Below are 19,603 nucleotides of genomic sequence, written 5' to 3'. Positions count from 1 at the left end.
TTCTGTCCTGGGGCAGCTCAGTATTGAGAGCTCCCGCCCTTCTCAAGGGAAAGGGTGTCTTCGTGCCAGGAAGACAGCCCCTCCTGTCCTCTGCAGCTCATCACCCAGCTGTGTGCCCGTTTGACATTTGGCTGGGCTTGCTCCTGGGGCTACTGGGCATTGAGCCAGCTCCCTTCTCCTTGACCCTGGAAGTGGAGCAAAGGGTGTGTGTGTGTGTGAGAGTGTGTGTGTGTGTGTGTGTGTGTGTTAGTGGAAGAATGCATGTCTGTGTGTGGACGAGTGATTGGGGGGGTGGCTTGGTGCTACATGGCTGTCACTGGGAGTGAATTTTTGGGAGTGAGTGAAGGGATTGTGGGTGTGTAAGCCATCACGCCAGCACTGCACTTTACCACTTACAAAGCAGCAGAGTGCATGGTACACAGATGCTGAAGCCGGATTCCTGGGTTCAAATCCTGTCTCTACCTTGTGTGACTTTAGGCAAATTACTTACTCTCTTAATGCCTTGGTTTCCTCATCTGTTACATAAGGAAATATTAACAATTCCTCTCCTTTTCTTTTAGGATTACTGTGAGAATTAGATGAGTTAATATACGTCAAATGTTATATGCCTGGCACATAGAAGAGGCTAAGTAAGCATTAACTGTAGTAATTATTGCAACAAAGGACTTTGTGCAGGGAGAAGGAATGTACGTCTGTTGCCTCCACTGCTTCCACAGCAACCCCATGACATGGGCAGCATGGATCTCATGTGGCACCTGAAGACACGGGGCTCTGGGACATTTCTGGCCCCAGGTCGAAAAGTTAGGAAAAGGCAGAGCTGGGACTGAAACTGGGGTCCAATTATCTCAAAACTGTTGGTGGAGAGAGCAGAGGGGAGAGGTTTGCAGGCAATCTTCTTGCTCCCCTGAAATCCACTCAAGTAGGCAGCTCTTCTGTTTGTGAAACCAGGTGAAGGGTGGTGGGAGGTCATCCTCTGAAGCGTTCATCTCCCTGCTTCCCCTCTGCCTGCGCCCCTTACTCCTTTTTCGACCCAGAAAAGCAGGTTTCTTGCTCCAAGCTGGACATTGCCTGCCCCCAGCTCAGCCTCTGCCTGAACCACTGCCAGGTAAACAGCACGTGTCTGGCCAATTGAGATGCTCCCACAATGTTTGTGGGAACGTGTCCTGTGTCACACCTGTCTTCTGAGGTTGCTGGGGGTTCGGGGAAGCACACTGATACCCAGATGTGATGACATCTGCAGGAGGTTGAAAAGGAGAACCTGAGCTAACACACTGCTGTTTATGTATCTGCCCATTGATTTACTTTCATCCGCTCAACAACTATTCACTGAGTCTCTATCACTTGCCATGCACTGCTCTAGGTGTTAAGATGCTCTGTGAGTGAACAAATCAGACAAAAAATTCTCTCTAGGGGGTTTATGCACTACTGGACAATAAACAAAATAAATAAGCAAGTATATTCTGTGGATGTTAGAGGGAGAACAGGGTCCTGGAGAAAAAAGAAAACAGAAGGGGCATAAGGAGTACGAGGGTGGAGGAAGGGGGCAGGGAATGGTGTTGCAGTTTCTACCTGGGACCACGAGTGAGGGCACCACCAAGAAGGCAGCTTATGAACAAGAGAGTTGTGCAAATGCCAGAGGGAGACATGAGGTCATCAGGGGAGAGTGTTACAGCTAGAGGGGGCAGCAGGTGCAAAATGGGAGCATCTCTGGTAAGTTTCAGGAAAAGCGAGAAGGCTGGCTTTCTTTTCCTAGAATAATTGTGGACATGTCCACTGAATTCTGCCATGGAGTGTTGCTATGAAATGGTCTAAATATTTTTCTCCCTTAAAGGTTACTTCTTTGTACCGGAATGCCTAAAACCTCTTTGCTTATCTTTGAGTTTCAGTAACTGAACAAGGATATTTTGGTACCATTCTGCATCATTTTTTCTTTTTTTTACTGGATCATGGAATGTTTATTCAATCTACAGATTTTTTTAAGGAAGTTTTCTTGTATTACGTCTTGAAATAAATTTTCTGTTCCAGTTGTTGAGTTTTCTATTTGAGACATCAGTTATGTTAGATTATCTTCACTTGTCATCCAGTATTTGTTAAAAGCATGTCTACAGGAGAGATTTAATTTCCAGCTTTGCCTTTTGCTATCTGTGTGATCTCAGACAAGTTATTTAACTTCTGTGGATATAGTTTCTATTTGGAGATAACAATGGAAACTACCTGTGTTTGGAATCCCCAAGACCACACTCAGGTTTAATTCATAAAAAGACTCACGGGACACTAAGGTATAATATTTAGGTTTACAGGAAATTGATACAGAGTCAAATCAACAAAGGGGAAAAATGCACGGGGTGAAGCTGGAAGGACACAGGCACAAGTTTCCACATGTCTCTTCCCTGTCCAGTCACAAAGAATCTGCTTGCTTCCCTCAGCCCAATGTGTCCGAGCAGTTGCCAACCAGGGAAGCTCGCTCCTGCCTGGGAGTCCGGTTTTTACTGTGGTCAGTCACATGGGCGTATACTGCCTGCACGGCTGACCTCAGTTTGGGAAGCCCCAGACCCCAGAGGGAAAGCAGGCACTTCCCTTGTTTAAAATGATTAAAGAAGACAATTTAGGTGATACTGACTTTATTTCACACTTCATGAAGTGGGAAGTCTCCATCCCCAAGGGTCCAGAGAACTGCAGAGCATTTACAAGGACCCAGAGTTAGGTTTTGGTTTGCTGACATGGCACCCCAGGCCGGAGTGGTTCATCTTGAATCTAGATATTTATTTCAACACAGGCCTGAGGTCAGATCCAGACATTCCTACTGGGAGTTGGGTGTCATATTGATGATCACAAGAGGAGACCTGAATCTTTGAGTATTTACCACCCAGGGGCACAGAGCTGAGCATTCTCTATTCATTAGTCTCAGATGCATTCACAGCATCCCAAAGAAATGGAGTTGATTTTATAAACATTTTACAGGTGAGGGCACCAAGGCCCAGGAACACTAAGTAATTTGCCAAACCCAGGTCCTCCTACTGTTGTTGGGGAGGAAACCTTTCCTTGCTTCCCTTCTAGGTTCCTTGGCTTGTTTGGTAAGACAAACTAGACATAAGACAGATGAACAGGAGAAAAACAAATTTCATACGTACAGCATCCCCAAAGACCTGGGACCAAAGATAGTCAGGCAATTGAGGCTTATATGCCATCCTGAGTGAAGGAGAAGGAAGTGAGGATTGGGGCTCCAAGGGGAGGAAGATAAATTCCAGGAAGATGAGAGAAGCAGATATCTGATTAACAAATGTTTGACATGCTGGGCAGGTAGATAAGTGTTACTGATACTAAAAGTTGTCTGGGATTAGCTCTCTTCCTGATACAGGCCCTCTATCTAAATCCTTTAGGCAGTTAAGGGAATAGTGATCGTCTCTTCCTGAGTCTTTTGGGCCTTGAATGTCTTCAGCTCAAAATAACCAACACACCATGTGGTTTATTTTGAGGGGGAGCACGTAATCCATTCCCCCTCATGGTGAAACATGCAGTTATAATGCCACGGGGTCCGACATCCCAGGTAAGTTTTTCTCCAGCATAAGATAAGAATCGAGGTTTTCCTCTCCCAAGGGTGCTTGCCACTGGTCTGAGGGTCCTGGCAATTCACTCACATCCAGACCCGAGGGTCTCGGTAGTAACTGGGCGGGGGCAACATGGTCGTTCCAAGCCTAGAAACTTGTGCACACAGCGTGGTGTGGTGCCAGCACGTGGAGATCTAATCTATCACTTCATCCTCAGGGGATGGGGAGAGACTCATGTTTGTTTCTGCAAAAGTAGGCCAGTGACTTGTACTTGTCATAGGCTACCAGTGTGTGATCATTGCAAAGAATTAAGGTGAAGGCAGAGAATTAGGCAGAGGCGCAGGTTCGTGGCAGAGAACGCGGGGCTTTCTGAGATCCAGCTCTTCCCGACCTTGGCTTCTCTGATCTACTTCCCAAGGTGCGTGGGAAAGGCAGCTTTTCTCTGCACCTGCTACCCTTCTCCTCCACCCCGGTGAGTCTCCTCCAGGCTTGCTATCAAATTGTGGTCCTGTGGACCATCTCATAGGAGGGGAAACTGGGACTGGGGACACACCTGTAATGGTGAGCCTGTTAGGAATGCAGCTTCTCAGACGTCACCCAGACCTGGGGGATCAGAATGTGTATTTACTTCCACAAGACCCACAGGGAGAGTCAAGTCTGAGAAGCGCTGTTACTGGGTATTTGGCCCCACCAGGCAGAAGCACGTTAGGTGGGGAGATTACGCAATAAACAGGACTGAGCCCAGCTCCACCCCTTCCTCACTCCCCTCCTCATTGCCTGTCCCACCCCTCAGCTGGGATATGAAAAGCTCCGTCAGCCCCCAGCTTCCCTCAGAAGCCCTCCTGCAAGGCCACGAACATGAGCCGGTTCTGCCTCTCCACCGCTCTTCTCGTCCTCCTGGGCACCCTGGTGGACGGCACCCCGGTGGCCGGCACCGCGGTGGCCGGCACCCCGCGGGGTGAAACCAGCAACCAGATCCAAGGTAAGTCCTGACCCACCTCTCCTCTACAGGCTGGGGGGAGGGGGGAGTGAGGGGAGTCCGTGGAAGGGGCTGGGGAGCAGGGGTGGGCTTGGTGCTGCCAGTCTGCTCTGGATTTCTCCTGGGAAGTTGGGCAGCGTAAACTCCAGGGACACTTCATGACTCTGAAAAAGAAATCATTACACTTTCAGCTTTAAAACAAATGATCCTGCCTAACTCTACAAGACCGGGGACCCCATCTCTGAAACTCTCTATTCCTGGTCTCTGCTGTGTCCCTAACCTCACTGCAGTGTAATAAAAAGGTCAATATTTGATCTTTCTCCTGGTTCCAAGCACAGGCCTCCTGAAACCCTTGGAATTTACTGTCTTTTGTATGGTAATGAAAGTGACCTCAGATAGCTTCAGGATGGGGCTGGACTCCAGAAAAATCCCATTTGGTGATTAGAGAGTTAGAACCCTCAACCCCCAGCAACTCTGGGGAAAGGGGAGGGTACTGAGGGCGTGTTCAGCCACCAGTGGCCAATGATTCAATCAAATTGCTTACCTATTGAAACCTCAATAAAAAAAAAACCCTAAACTTTGGGAATCGGAGAGCTTCCAGGGTGGTGAACATTCAAGGTGATGTGATGGGGGGACTATCCTGAGAGGGTATGGAGGCTCTGCACCCCTCAACCCCCCTTTGCCCTATGTATCTCCTCCATTCAACTGTCCCTGAGTTTTATCCTTTCTATCAATAATAACCCAGAACTGTCAGTAAAGGACTTTCCTGAGTTCTGTGAGTCGTTCTAGTACGTTATTGAAAGTTGAAAGTGGGGTCCCAGAGCCCCCAGATTTATAGCCAGTTGGTCAGAAGTATGTGTGACCCAGGGACATGTAGCTATCATTTGAAGTGGTGGCTACCTGATGGCATTGAGCCTTCAATCGCTGGGGTCGGCATTAACTCCACGGAGTTAGTGTCTGAAGTGAGTTGACTTGGGGGCTGCCCTGTTGGCATTGGAGAATTGGTGGGTGTTGGTAGAGACACCACATATTTGGTGTCAGGGAAGAAATCCAGACTCATACATCCCTGGGCTTTGGTGGCTGGGATGAGGCTCAGGTACAGGGGAGTAAAAGTGGGGGGCAGTGCTCCCAGAAATTCTTACCAGTTATCTATATTTTAAGAGTTCCCTGCAGATGTCAGGTGCTTCATCAAATGGGTTGTAACAGGATCATATACTGACCTGACCTTACTACTCACCTGCTCTGGGACCTGAGGTCAGTCACTTTTCTGCAATTTCCCCGCCTGTACAAGAGATAACTATCAAACAAGTTCTTACAAGGCATTATCCATCATGAATGTAGAGTTTTTTCACATTTCATGCCCAATAATTTCCCTTTTCCACCAAGATGTCTTAGTCTGAAAAGATTTGTCTACCTACCTCCTTCCTTCAAGAAAAAATATTTAGGGGTCAATAATGACATTATTTCTCATTATTATTGTAAGAAATGCAACACTTCTGTGACTTTGCTCTTGGGGTCAAGGCTGTGCTTCTCCCAGGCTGTTAGAATATTAGTAAAAACTCAAGGCCCTTCCCCTTACCCCCATGTCTGACTATTATTTTATTATCCTCTCAGGATACAGAATATTAGAGCTAGATTCATAATTATCCAGGCGTGCTGATACCGAATGCACATTTGTGTGCCTGACGCACAGTGAGGCCAAACAAACCGAAACATGTGAGTTTGAAGCAGAGAAAGGTCTATTGCAGGGCCATGCAAGGAGACTAGGCTGGCTCATGCCTTAAAAACCCCAAACTCCCCCATGGTTTTCGGGGAGGGAAGAGTTTTTATAGGCAAAATTTGGAATGAGAGCTGCAGGGTGTGTGACTTTCTTCTGATTGGTTGGTGGTGAGGTAACGGGGCAGTGTTCCAGGAATCATTGTGCTCAGCCAGAAGTTACCATCCTCCACCTGGGCGGGGGCCTGCAGAAGAACTCAAAGATATTGATAAGTATATTCCTTCTGGAGGAACCTGGACACTATTGTTTCTTTCTTTCTTTTTTTTTTTTTGCGGTACGCGGGCCTCTGACCGTTGTGGCCTCTCCCGCTGCGGAGCACAGGCTCCGGACGCCCAGGCTCAGTGGCCATGGCTCACGGGCCCAGCCGCTCTGCGGCATGTGGGATCCTCCCGGACCGGGGCACGAACCCGCGTCCCCTGCATTGGCAGGCAGACTCCCAACCACTGCGCCACCAGGGAAGCCCTGACACTATTGTTTCTTGACTGCTCCTCCTTTGTTTCTGCATTCCCTCACATCCCTGATTAGCAACTGTTTGAATCTGCCGTTTGGTATTCTGGAAGGTCTAGGAGGCTGAAGCCTTTTTCCTGCAAATAAGAAATGGAGGTGCAGGGCAACACAGAAAGACTTTTGTGCCCAGAACCCCACAGGGTCCTGCTCAGTTTCAATGCCCCCTCATCAAATAGACATTTAACTAACAAGAATTTAATTATATTCATTCTACTCAGGGTCGGTGCACTTGGCATGAGCATGAAATGGGAGATTCATTCATTTGACAAATATTTATCAAGCCCCTACAAGCCACTGTTCTTGGTATGGGGACGCAGCTGTGAATAAAACATAGCACAAGAACCAGTGCCCTCTAGAAGGAAGACAGACAATTGACTAGCTGGAAATAGTATACCAGGTCATGGCAAGTGTCTTGAAGGTAGAGAGTGATGGGGGTAAAGGAGGCTGTGCTTTTCTGTAGAGGGTCAGTGAAACCCTCTGTGATAAGGAGGCGTTGAGCAGAGGCTGCAGAAAAACGTGCCTGGTGTGTTTGAGCCTCAGTCAGGACCAGGGTGGCTGGAGCTGAGTGGGTGAAGGGGAGGGGAGAGGAAGGGGATGAGGCAGGGAGGCCATGGGGGCAGGTCCTGACCAGCTTTGTAGGACTTTATAAGAATCCGAATTTGACTCTGAGAGAGATGGGGAGTCACTGAGGGATTGGTGACGGGAGCAATGGGTTAGGACTCAAGTTGTAAAAGGATCCGTGCGGCTGCAGTGTGGAGAGTGGCCTCTAGGGGGCCAAGGGCAGAGGCAGAGGCCCATGGGCAGGCTGCTGCTGTGGTCCAAGTGAGCCACGTTGGAGTGTGTACCTATGTTGTTCCCTGGGTCGATCCCAGTTCTCTTGAATAACATGAATGAGTTGCTCTGTAGATGATAATTCTGTTCCTTAATTAAACAGTTAATTATCTTTCCTTTGCTGTTACCTGATACATAAATGCAGTAGTATGTGTTCATTATCTAAAACTTAGACAATAAAGAAAAACATAAAAAAGCAAATCAAGATTTCCAAATCCTGCAACCCAAAGATTACAGATACATCCTTCTACTCTGAGGTCCTCATGTACAGGAACTAATTGACTTGCTCATCCAGAGATGAGGAGGGAACAGTGCAGCCCCGTGTCCTCTGGAAGCGCAGCCTTCCCTTTCCTTACCTCCTCAGCCTCCAGAGAGGACATGCTCCACCTCCGTGGCAGGGCTGGGAATGGGGCGAGATGAGAGGCACTCACCTCCAGCCCAAAATTTAAAGGGAGGCTAAAAAACCTTATAATGCAGATAAATCATAATTTATTGCAATAGTGTAAAACATCAAAAATTAATGCAAAAATCCACCATGCACTCAATGTGAATGTTTTAAATAAAGACAGGATGTGACCCTGCACCTGCCTGTTTGCTTCACTCTAATCCTGGCCCTGCTCGGCTGAGACCAAGACCTTTACGTTGAGACCTGAATATGCCTCATTCCTGATTGCAAGTTCAAATGAAAATATTATCTTCTATCAGATGTAATTTTCTGCTTCAAAGAGGAAATTCTGCTTTTAAATAGAGAATTGACATTCCTTATGTTTAAGAAAGCAACTTTCTAATCGATGCCAAGGTTTTCTCATAAATGAGAGCTTTCCCTCTGCTCTCTGGACATTTATGTGATTAGCCTGTGTTTCACAGGGTTTTCTTTTTGGATAATTGAAGGGATCGAGAATTCTGTGGCTGAATAGACACATTGAATAATTCAGAGAATTTGAGTTCCTATCTTAAATGTTCATCAAGATATTTTACATTTTGACAACTTATGTTTAAAATATATAATTATTCTTCCAATTTCTGACCAATGCACATTTTAAAACATTACGTAGAAATGTGTTCTTGATATACTACAGTTCTAAAAGGAAGCCATTTACTTAATCTGAGACTCCAGAAAAGAAGCATCATATGTCCCAATGTTGGAAAACCTGACTGTGTTGATGTCCAGGGTGGTCCCTGGGGACTCGTCTGTTGTGCATTGGTGTGGATGGGTTGAAGGGCTTTAATGGGCAATTGTGTCCAGAGGTGATTTTTAGCTTGGACACTGCCCTGGAACATTAAATTAAAATTGAATGAGTACATCTAACAATTACTCTAATAACTAATATTTATTGAGTATTGATCGATTGCCAGTTACTTGACGGACATCATCTGTAATCCTCTCAACAAGTCCCTAAGGTTGAGATTATTATGCTCATTTCTATGATTAGGATTCTGTGGCTCAGAGTGGTTACTTGTCTTCCCTAAGGTCACACAGCCAAAGAGTGTGTCCTCTAAGATCTTAAAGAATATAGTCCAGGGATTTGCACTAGATGTTCCTTGAGATTTGGGGGTACTGGGGTAGGAAGGGGTGAGAGAATGGCTGGGGGTAGGTAGTGAGAGGGCTGAGGATGGGGCTCCAACCCAACACCCAGGTTTCTTTTTATAAGTTTTTCTTTGAAAGAAGGGATCTGTTGCTAAAAAAGGGATTGACACTCATATCTTCACGGCAGGAGTTTTAAGCTTTACAAAACTAATATGTCACTGGATGGAGTGCTTCTTTTCCTCCACAATAGGCTGCCACCATTTTCTGATGTCAATACATATTCTTCTACAATATAAGTTTACTCATTATAAAAATTGTGGTATATTTTATTTTAAATATTTCTTCTTTCATAATTGCAAAAGGAATATATGCTCATAAGAACTTGAGAGGATATAAAGATGTGTAAGGAAAGTTTTAAGACTCCTCTTCTTGCTATGTGTTTGGTTTTCCAAACCACCAAGCAATTCTCGAATCCTCAGGGAACACTGACTGGCTTTCCTACCATCATACCCGTTCTAAGGCTAGGAACCTGGAAATAGTGTCAGATTCCACAGGTTAAGGACTGTGTCCCACAGGTCTCCTTCCATCTTCAGATGCCAATTACAAGTCCAGCTTGTCACTCATGCTTCTGACCAACAACTACATATCAGAGGTTCCCACAAACGCCGTGGAGTTAAATTAATTTGCTAGAGCAACACAGACTCAGGGAAACGTTTTACTTACAAGATTAACAGTTTATCATAAAAGGATATAGCTCAGGACAACCCCATGGAAAGGCTGCATAAGGCAAGGTAAGGGGAAAGGGCACAGAGCCTCCATGCTCTCTCTCATCAGCACACACTCCCCAAATCTGCTCCTGTTTGCCAACCAGGAAACTCTCCAAATTCAATGCTTTTGCGTTTTATGGGAGGCTTCATTACATAATCATGATTGATTAAATCATTAACGGTTGGTGACTGATAAACTTCCACCCACTCTCTTCTCCCTGGAGGTAGGCGCTTTGGAGTATCGGGGTGAGAGTTCAACCATCTGATCAGGCACTTGTTTCCCCTGGCAACCAGTCCCCATCCTTGGGTTACCTAGGGGCTTTCCAAAAGTCACCCTCTTCACATAACTGAAGACACCTTTACTGCTCTCCTCACTTAGGAAATTCCAAGTGTTTTAGAAGCTCTGTGCCAGGATGGAACAAAGACCAAATATATATTTCTTATTATAAATCACCATATCACACTCCTCAAAATTCTAGTATTCCCGCCCCCTTGAGATAGCCAAAGTAAATATACTGTATGTTTTTCTAAGCCTTTCTCCATTACAGCATGATTCTTTCACACTTTTTTTAATAGTGGAAAATGTCAACCATACTCAAAAGTACAGAAGATTATATAGTAAACCCGATGTACACATTGTTCACTTTCAGCAATTATCAACATATGGAGGATATTGTATGTCCTTTTTTCCCCCAGAGTTTTGGTTTTTTTATTTTTTGTTTTTTGTGGTATGTGGGCCTCTCACTGTTGTGGCCTCTCCCGTTGCGGAGCACAGGCTCCGGACGCGCAGGCTTAGCGGCCACGGCTCACGGGTCTAGCTGCTCCGCGGAATGTGGGATCTTCCCGGACCGGGGCACGAACCCGCGTCCCCTGCATCGGCAGGCAGACTCTCAACCACTGCGCCACCAGGGAAGCCCATGCCCCAGAGTTTTTTAAAGCTACTCTAAGGCATCATGCCAGTCATTCCATAAATACTTCATGAAGGGTGTCTGGTTTTTTACGTCATCACCATGTCATCCTCACACCTAACAACAATAAATAATAATGCCTCAGAATGCAGACCATTAAATGGAGGTTTCACATTTCAAGTTCTGCTAATGCCCCACCCCCAGCCCCATCATTCTATTTCACGACACTGGTGGTTTCATCTCTGGTCTACCCCTGTAGACCCGAGCTGTGATCACCATTCTCATAACTGACCCAGAGCCTGTCTCAGTCCTTGCAGCCCAGCGCCCTGCCTTCTGCATGGAGCCTCCCTACACGGGTCCCTGCAGGGCCCTGTTCATCAGATACTTCTACAACGCCAAGTCTGGGCTCTGCGAGACCTTTGTTTATGGTGGATGCAGAAGGAAGCAGAACAACTTCGTGGATAAGGAGGAATGCATCAGCACCTGTGGTGGCCGCAGCAGGGTCCGGGGTAAGAAAGGGGGCAGGGCAGGATGGGAGGGGAAGGTCTGGGGAAGGAGGTGGAGCTCAGGGGGCCACACACCATTCACACCTGCACAGTGTCTTTTCCCCCTCACTGCTGCCCAAGACAAGTGGCTGCCGTGTCCTGTGAACCACAGACTGAGCACATCCTCCAGGCACCAGCTTGGCAGAAGGTCACAACTGGAATCGCCCTCTAGATCATCTAAGCCACTCATCTCCTCTCCTTTTTCAGATGGGAACGCTGAGGCAGCCACCCTGCACAGTGGGTCTGCAGTGTTCCTGAGTGCCCCACCTAGGCTTGGCAAACTGTTTTTTTTTCTTGTGGGTCATCCTAGTGTCAGGAGTTCTGTGCTTGCTCATTTCTGCGATGGTCAAGGCTCTGTCAGGGTGTAGACTATCAAGGTCAGGGGCTTCAGTGATGACAATCAACAAGTTCCTTTCTTCTTGCAGAGAGACGGGCAGCTGGGCTCCCCTGAGATGGTGAAGTCCTGGGAGGCCCCACACAGGGCTGGGCTCTGACTTCTGAAAGAGTTGAGCCTCCTCCTCTGCTTCCTTCTCAGACCCACCCTCCTCAGCAGAACCCTGCCTCTGTCCTCACCTTCATCCCACCCTCCACCATCACTGCACTCCTTGGAGGGGGCAGCGATGGAAGTCCTGGCATCCAGTTGTGAGCATCAGTGGTGGCAGAGGATTTTTCAATAAAGAAACCCCTTTTCCGCACAGTGATGTTGAGTATTTTTCTGTCTGTGGCTTAAATCTTATATTTAATAAGTTCTTTTCCTAATTAAACTAACTGGAGTGGATGCTGTTGTTTGCAAGTAAGAACCTTCACCAATAGGGTCCACGGACATGGTGGTCCTTCTCATTATTCTGCAGAGCAGCCGGCACCTCCCCTTTTCCTGTCCTCAGACTGGGCCCTGCCAGGTATAGGAAGCAAACCCATTACAGCACCATCTACCTCTTAACAGCCACCCCAAGCTACACAAAAACCTGGGTGACAGACACCTCAACATGAAAGCTTTCGTTCTTCACTTCTTGGACCAGGTCAAATTTGGGGGCAGGTTGTTCTCCTGGACTCTCAGAAGGAGAAAGGTAGGAGCATGAGACTCAACTGTCCACTTGCCCAAGGAACCTCCTTCCCTGAGGTCCTGTGGTAGGGTGGGGATTGCTACTTCAGTTAAAGAAAAGCATCTATCCATTTAGCGAGTGCTTGCCATATGCCAGGCCCTGTGCTTAGCATATTTCTGGCATTATTTCATTTAATCTTCTGAGAATCCTTTGAAGATGAAATGGAGGTATGGAGATGTGAGTTGGTTTCCTGGAGTTACTGTAACAAAGCACCATGAACTGAGTGGTTTATTTATTTATTTTTATTCTCTTCCACTTCTGGAGGCTGGAAGTCTGAGATCAGGGTGTCAGCAGGGACATGCTCCTTCTGAAGGCTCTAGAGAATGATCTAGTCCAGGTCATTCTCCCAGCTCCTGGAAGGCCTGGCTTGTGGCAGCATAAGTCCAGGCTTCACATGGCATTCTCCCTGTCTGTGACCTACTTTGCCCTTTTTATCAGGACACCAGTCATATTGGATGGGGGCCCACCCTAATGAACTCTTAACTTAATCACCACACTAAAGATCCTATTTCCAAGTAAGCTCACATCCTGAGTTGGTGGGGTTAGGACTACACCATCTCTTTTTTGATGGGGGACACAGTTGAACCCATCACAGTGAATAAATGGCAGGACCCTAACCATGACAGCCTAGCAGACTGCCCCAAAGCTTTTGTCCTTTGCAGGGAGGAAGATAGTTAAGAGTCCAACTCCCCAGCCAGTCTGTAAAGATCCAGAGCCTGGATCTGCCTTAATTTGCAGTTCCTAAGAAGCGGAGGGAAAGTAGTTTTTTGGGTAAGATGGGGGCGGGTAAGAAAGGGCAGGAAAGGCAGCCAAATAACATTGAGTGAGCAAGCCCACTGGCATTGCTAGTGATGAGTTCCCATGGGGGATGGGCCAGATGGGGTCAACACCTTCCTTGTGGTTGCCTCCCTTAAGAGGTAAAAGAGCACTGATATACCAACTCCCTGTCATTCATTGGTTGGGGACTTCTGGCTTCCTCTGTGCACAGGCTTCTTGTGTGCCTCTAAGAAATCCCTCAGGCAAAGAGCTGCAGACACTGGCAGTTGGAAGTCAGCCAGCAACACTGAGGGTGGCAGTGGTCAGTGGTCAGGTGGGTGTACATCTGCCACACCATGTGGCTTTGAACAAGTTTCTTAACCTCTCTGCACCTGTCTTCTTCCTGCATGGGGTTGTTGTGCCGATAAATGAATTAGGACATGCTGAGCCCTTAGACCAGAGAGCCTGGCATGTAATTAGTGCAATTTAAACACTTGCTAGGATAATTACTGACTAAATTATGCTGTCCTCCACTGGAGGAGTGACTCCAACCTCACCTAGAAGAATTAATGCTGGAAGGCATGTGGGACAGAAACTGATCCAAAGTGCTTATTTCATAGGTGAGGAATTTAGGGCCTAAGAAAGGGAAGTATCTTGCCCAGTGTCACCCAGCTAAGAACTATGAGACATTATAAGAGACTAAATCCAGGCAACATTACTCATTCTTTCGTTCATTCATCACTCTAACATGTACTGATATTTAGTGTCTGTTTTGTGATAGGAACCAGGGAAACAGTAATGACCAAATCTCTGTGAGTAGCTTCAAAATCTATGTGATCACTCACACCCACATCAGTAAATATTCTGAGTGTTCAAATCCCATCTCTATATTACAATTATATGCACCTTGCTGCACTAGTATGTACACCTGAAGTATTCAACTATATGGTTTTTTTTTTTTTTTTTTTTGGCCACACCACACGGCATGTGGAATCTTAGTTCCCCAACCCGGGATCGAACCCATGCCCCCGGAACTGGAAGTGCAGAGTCCTAACCACTGGACCATCAGGGAAGTCCCAATAATATAAATTTTAATAAAGGGTAGGCTAGAGAGAAATAAGTAGAAATTTGTAGATGTTTTCTCCTGTCCCCCAGTGCGCCCCACTTAGAGTATCTCTGGACCAGGAGAGTCTTGACCTGCAAAGAGCTCCCTGCCCAGCCTAGAAGGCAGACATAGAGTTTCAGAAACATACATGCTGTGGAAGCCAAGGTGGAGGCCCTGGCTGTCACCTGAGAGGTCAAGATCAGCCTCCCGGAAGAGGCAAGGCTTGAGCTGAGTTTGGAAGGGTGAATTGGATTCTATCAGGTAGAGAGAAGAGGAGAAACATGAACTTTGGGGTAGACAAAGAGGCAGAGATGAGAACAAAGATTCTACTTTCATCCATTTCCCAGACTGGAGTCTGTACCGGTTTCCAAGTTGCTGTTGAGCATCATGACGAGACCCCAAAGTTCGTCAAAGTCCACTCAACACTGAACAGAGATGGACCTGGGAGTCCCCTCGCTAGAGAGCAGAGGAAGAGGAGATACCCAGGAGACGTGAGGGAAGCACCTCATTTGCATGAGAGCCCTTGTCCTAAAGCTCGAGTTTCCTGGTCCATTCTGCGAGTCCCAGCTCCTGAGGGGAGTGAGGCAGCTGCCTTTATCGTCCCTAAGAAACAGACCCATCAGAGGTGAGTGACATAGGTGAGTGGATGTTGGAATGAAGGAGGGATTGGTGGTGGGAGCAAAATTGGGGAAGGCTGGGCTTCCCTGGTGGAGCAGTGGTTGAGAGTCCGCCTGCCCCCGGGTTTGTGCCCCGGTCCGGGAAGATCCCACATGCCGCGGAGCGGCTGGGCCCGTGAGCCATGGCCGCTGAGCCTGCGTGTCCAGAGCCCGTGCTCCGCAACGGGAGAGGCCACAACAGTGAGAGGCCCGTGTACCGCAAAAAAAAAAAAAAAAAAAGGAGGTCCCAGCTGTCCCAGATAGAGCCACTTTGACAATGTTTTCATGCCCCTGCCTCTAGGAAGATGTGGGATGGATGGGCCTTTGAAGAGCAGAGCCTAACTGCCTCACTACAGATGAGGAAACTGAGGCATAGAGACCCTAAACAGCACAGGTAGTTAAATAAGAAGGCAGAACTGATTCTGTTACTTACTACCTGATGGTCTTGGGACAATTTCTCAACATCTCTGAGCTTTACTTTCTTTAAATATAAAATAAGGATAATGCTTATACTTGTTAATGTTTCCAACCACAGACCACTGGAAACACTTCCGTTCCTAGCTGAACAAGTTGGGTTTATTACTCACTGCAGCAAGGGAGAACTCCCCCACCTTGGGGAGCCATATGGCTCTCATTAAGAGGATGTTAGAAAGGACTTACAGGATGTGGGCTTGTGTTAGGTGATTTTAGGGAGGGTTTCAGGAAGATGGCTTTGCTCTGAATGGATGATGTCAGGAAGGGGGCAGTTCTATGAATTGGTATCTTAATCTGAGAAGGGAGAACTAGATAGAGGTTAGAGCTGTATTGGGTCAAGAAGCAGCAGTCACTTATATTAGGCAGGATAGGGGATGCTTGGCCATTTGGTGACTTGTATAATTTAGTTTATTTTTTCTGTATTCAAACATGATTACAGAGTATCCTATCTTTGTCTTGATCCATCACTGACACAGAATGGCCTTGCCTGATGTTGATATTCTGTGAAATACTTATGTTCAGCAAGGGAACATAAGGCCAACTGTGAGTGCCAAGTCGGCTTCCAGATTTCAGGGGCTGCTTTTCTCTTTCTCAAAACTTCTCATAGAATTATGGTGAGAATTAAGGATATAATATTAGTAGAATGTTTGTGTAAGTGCCTGGCAGAGTAACCCTTTAATGAATGGCAGCTCTGATAAGGGTAATAGAAATACTATTAAAAGATAAGTTGTTTAATTATAATTAATAAATATTAATTAATTGCAGTGTAATGGAAAAGTACTTGGTTCTAGATAGAAGTGATTGGCTTCAGTAACTCTGAATGTTGTTGTGTGACCTTGGGCAAGTCCCTTCACCTCTCTGAACCACAGTTTCTTTCTTTGCAAAATAGGGTGATGGTATCTGCCTTAAGAAATTCACTCCTTTGGGTGTTTTTAAGAGCTATGTTGATTATGATGCTGAAGTGCTTTGAATACCACAGACCAAAGCGAATTGTATAGATATAGAGTTTTAGTTTTCTTGGCTCCTGACTGCTTTTTAAATGTGCTGTCAGCTACATTAAAGAAAGGAGCAAAAAACATTTTTTTTGGTAGTGTCATCCCCTAGAAGTCCGCCCTCAGGAATCTCCCCCATTGTCCAAGGAACGTCAAAGACCTCTTCCAAATTTGTCCCATTCTTCCTCCCACTGAATCTAAATCCCTCTTGCTTCAGTGACAGGCCTCACCCAGATCCAGGCTCATGCCCACCCCACCCAGCCCTTTAAATGACCCTCTGGTCTCTCAGAAATGTAGGGGGAACTTGGGGGCTTCTGCTGGTTCTCCTTGGGATTAAAGCCCCAAGGAACCAGACCTTAGGAACCACTCTTTAAGGAAGGCACCGTCTGCCCCCAGTGGCCTCTTCCTGAATCCCAACAGACCCTCCCCACTCTTTTGGTACCTGGTTTTTTAAAATTTATTTATTAGTGGTTTATTTAGGCCATTCAGGACAGCATGTGGGATCTTAGTTCCCCGACCGGGATCAAATCCACATCCCCTGCACTGGAAGCATGGGATGTTAACCACTGGACCACCAGGGAAATCCCAGTAGCTGGTTTTTAAAAGACTCTGTGTGTGTATGCGTGTGTGTGTGTACACAAAGTGGGTTAATAAATCATCAGTTAATATGAATAATTACTAGAAAATATTTACTGAGCTCCTAGAGAACACAGGACAGACACAGTCTCTGCTCTCTTTTTTCTTTTTTTTTTTTTTTGCGGTACGTGGGCCTCTCACTGTTGTGGCCTCTCCGGTTGTGGAGCACAGGCTCCGGATGCACAGGCTCAGCGGCCATGGCTCACGGGCCCAGCTGCTCCACGGCATGTGGGATCCTCCCGGACCGGGGCACGAACCCACGTCCCCTGCATCAGCAGGCGGACTCTCAACCACTGCGCCACCACGGAAGCCCTCTGCTCTCTTATACTCTATTTTCTAGCAGGAAATTATGTGAGATATTGAACAAGTGATTACTAAGGAATGTGATGCACAGGGTGTGAAGGGAGGGTTAGCAGGGGGCTGGGCAAGTGTGCAGGTGGTGGGAGTTGGATGGAGGGATGCCCTGAGGAAGTGAACTTTCAGCTGAGGCCTGAGGGATGAGCAAGAGTCCTGGGAGGAAGGTGGGGAAAGTGTTCTCAGCACATGGAAAAGCAAGAGATGGATGAGGAGGAGGAGAAGGTGTGTGAGAATGAGTGGGAGGATGGGACGAGATGGCACTGGGTGTAGACTTGAAGGACCAGACCTGAGGGGCCCTGTGAGACGAGCTAAGAGTTTGGGGCTTTACCTGAGGCCACAGGAAGGACCTGGACATCTTAGGAGACCCTGGTGGAGGATGGAGAGGAGGGGCGGGGCCGAGGCAGTGGGGTCATGATGAAACCGTGTGACCCAGATTGGGACTTGAACCCATGGTCTTTTCATTGAAATCACATGCCTGGTCTCAGGACTTAATGAAGCTCAGTTTTTTTTAAGTCTCATCACAGAAAGAATTCAGTGAGAGACAAAGTGATAGATAAGAAGTGGATTTATTTAGAGAGACACACATTCCATAGGCAGAGTGCGGTCTATCTCAAAATGCGAGAACGGCCTTGGGAGAAGCACACTCTACAGACAGAGTGTGGGTCATCTCAGGAGGCAAAAGCCCCCGAAATATGATGTGGTTAGTTTTTATGGGCTGGGTAATTCCAAAGTGGGAGGATTATTCCAACTATTTGGGGGAAGGGGAAGAGATTTCCAGGAATTGGGCCACCGCCCACTTTTTTTTTTTTTTTTTTTTTTTGCAGTACGATGGCCTCTCACTGTTGTGGCCTCTCCCGTTGTGGAGCACAGGCTCCGGACGCGCAGGCCCAGTGGCCATGGCTCACGGGCCCAGCTGCTCCGCGGCATGTGGGATCTTCCTGGACCGGGGCACGAACCCGTGTCCCCTGCATTGGCAGGAGGACTCTCAACCACTGCGCCACCAGGGAAGCCCCACCGCCCACTTTTTGACCTTTGATGGTCGGCCTTGGAACTGTCATGGAGCTGGTGGGTGTGTCATTTGGCATATGCTAATGTATTACAATGAGCATATAACGAGGCTCAAGGTCTACTCGGAGTCGAATCTTCTGCCATCTTGGACCTAGTTGTGTCTAACCAGTTTTCGTCATGTCCTATGACTATGTCATTCTTTTAAAGGTTGTACACTGCCCCCTCTCCTCCTGTTTCAGTGACAAGTGTCCAGAGGGGAAACAGGAGTGTCCTGGACTCAGCAGAGAGCAGAGGCTGCAGAGGAGGCAGTGAGGAGGAACAACCAACAGGCTTTGCTACGAGATTGCTCCTGGGGGTGAGGAAAGGGAAGCAGCACGGACAGCAGGCAGCTTCCTGGGAGAATGGAGGCGAAGCAAGTCCTTGCAGGGAGGGCGAAGAGTTCAGTTTGGTCAATGTTGAGTCCATGGTGCCTGTAGAACATTTATGGGAAGATGTTGAGTAGACATTGACTTATCCAGGCACACGTTAAGGAAACACTGATTAGGGATAGAATATGTGGTGATCGAAAGCTCAGACCAGACTCCATGGCTTCAAACTCTGGCTCTGCCAACTTCCTAGCCATGTGGCCAAGTCACCTCACTTCTGTCATCGTCTGAGTTCTCTGCACAATGCGAGTCGTAATAATGGCACCTACCTCTTTGGTCAGTAGTAAGGACCAAGGGGGTGACTCCATGTAAAGACTTTAGAATAGTGCCTGCACCCAGGAAGGACTGAATAGCCATGTCCTGTTTGAGTGCCTGCCATGTGTGCCAGGCACTGTCCTAGGCTTTGGGTCACAGCAGTGAACACACAGCTCCCCGCTCTGTGGGAACTGACATTGTAGATGGTGGATACACACTCAATGATAATGAACAAGATATGTTTCACATAAAAATCACTGCTAGGCAGAAAATCATGCAGAGTGCAGGGCAAAGCAAAGCAGGGCTACTTAAGGCAGGTGGTTGTGAATGGAAGGAGGGAAGGAGCCATGTGAGTGGCCAGGGGATGAAGAAAGAAAAGTGAGTGCAAAGGCACCAGGGTAGGAACAAGCTCGATGAGGTGGGGAACAGAAAGGCCTCTGCAGTAG

The 19,603-nt window shown here is 47.2% G+C and overlaps 1 protein-coding gene across 1 annotated transcript; it reads left to right on the top strand.

The window, feature by feature from the left end:
- Positions 1-4,406: 4,406 nt before the first annotated feature.
- Positions 4,407-12,036, top strand: LOC309816694 (pancreatic trypsin inhibitor-like; the record flags this gene model as incomplete). Its single annotated transcript, XM_082644481.1, has 3 exons — positions 4,407-4,530; positions 11,163-11,347; positions 11,926-12,036. 3 exons carry the CDS (start codon positions 4,407-4,409, stop codon positions 12,034-12,036), a joined length of 420 nt encoding a protein of 139 aa, XP_082500607.1.
- Positions 12,037-19,603: the final 7,567 nt, after the last annotated feature.

This window comes from Mesoplodon mirus (genome assembly GCF_964341445.2).
Source record: "Mesoplodon mirus genome assembly, chromosome: 15".
NCBI classification, from domain to species: Eukaryota; Metazoa; Chordata; class Mammalia; order Artiodactyla; family Ziphiidae; genus Mesoplodon; species Mesoplodon mirus.
The sequence above is the reverse complement of the archived record's forward strand: the minus strand, read 5'-3'. Positions and strand labels throughout refer to the sequence as shown.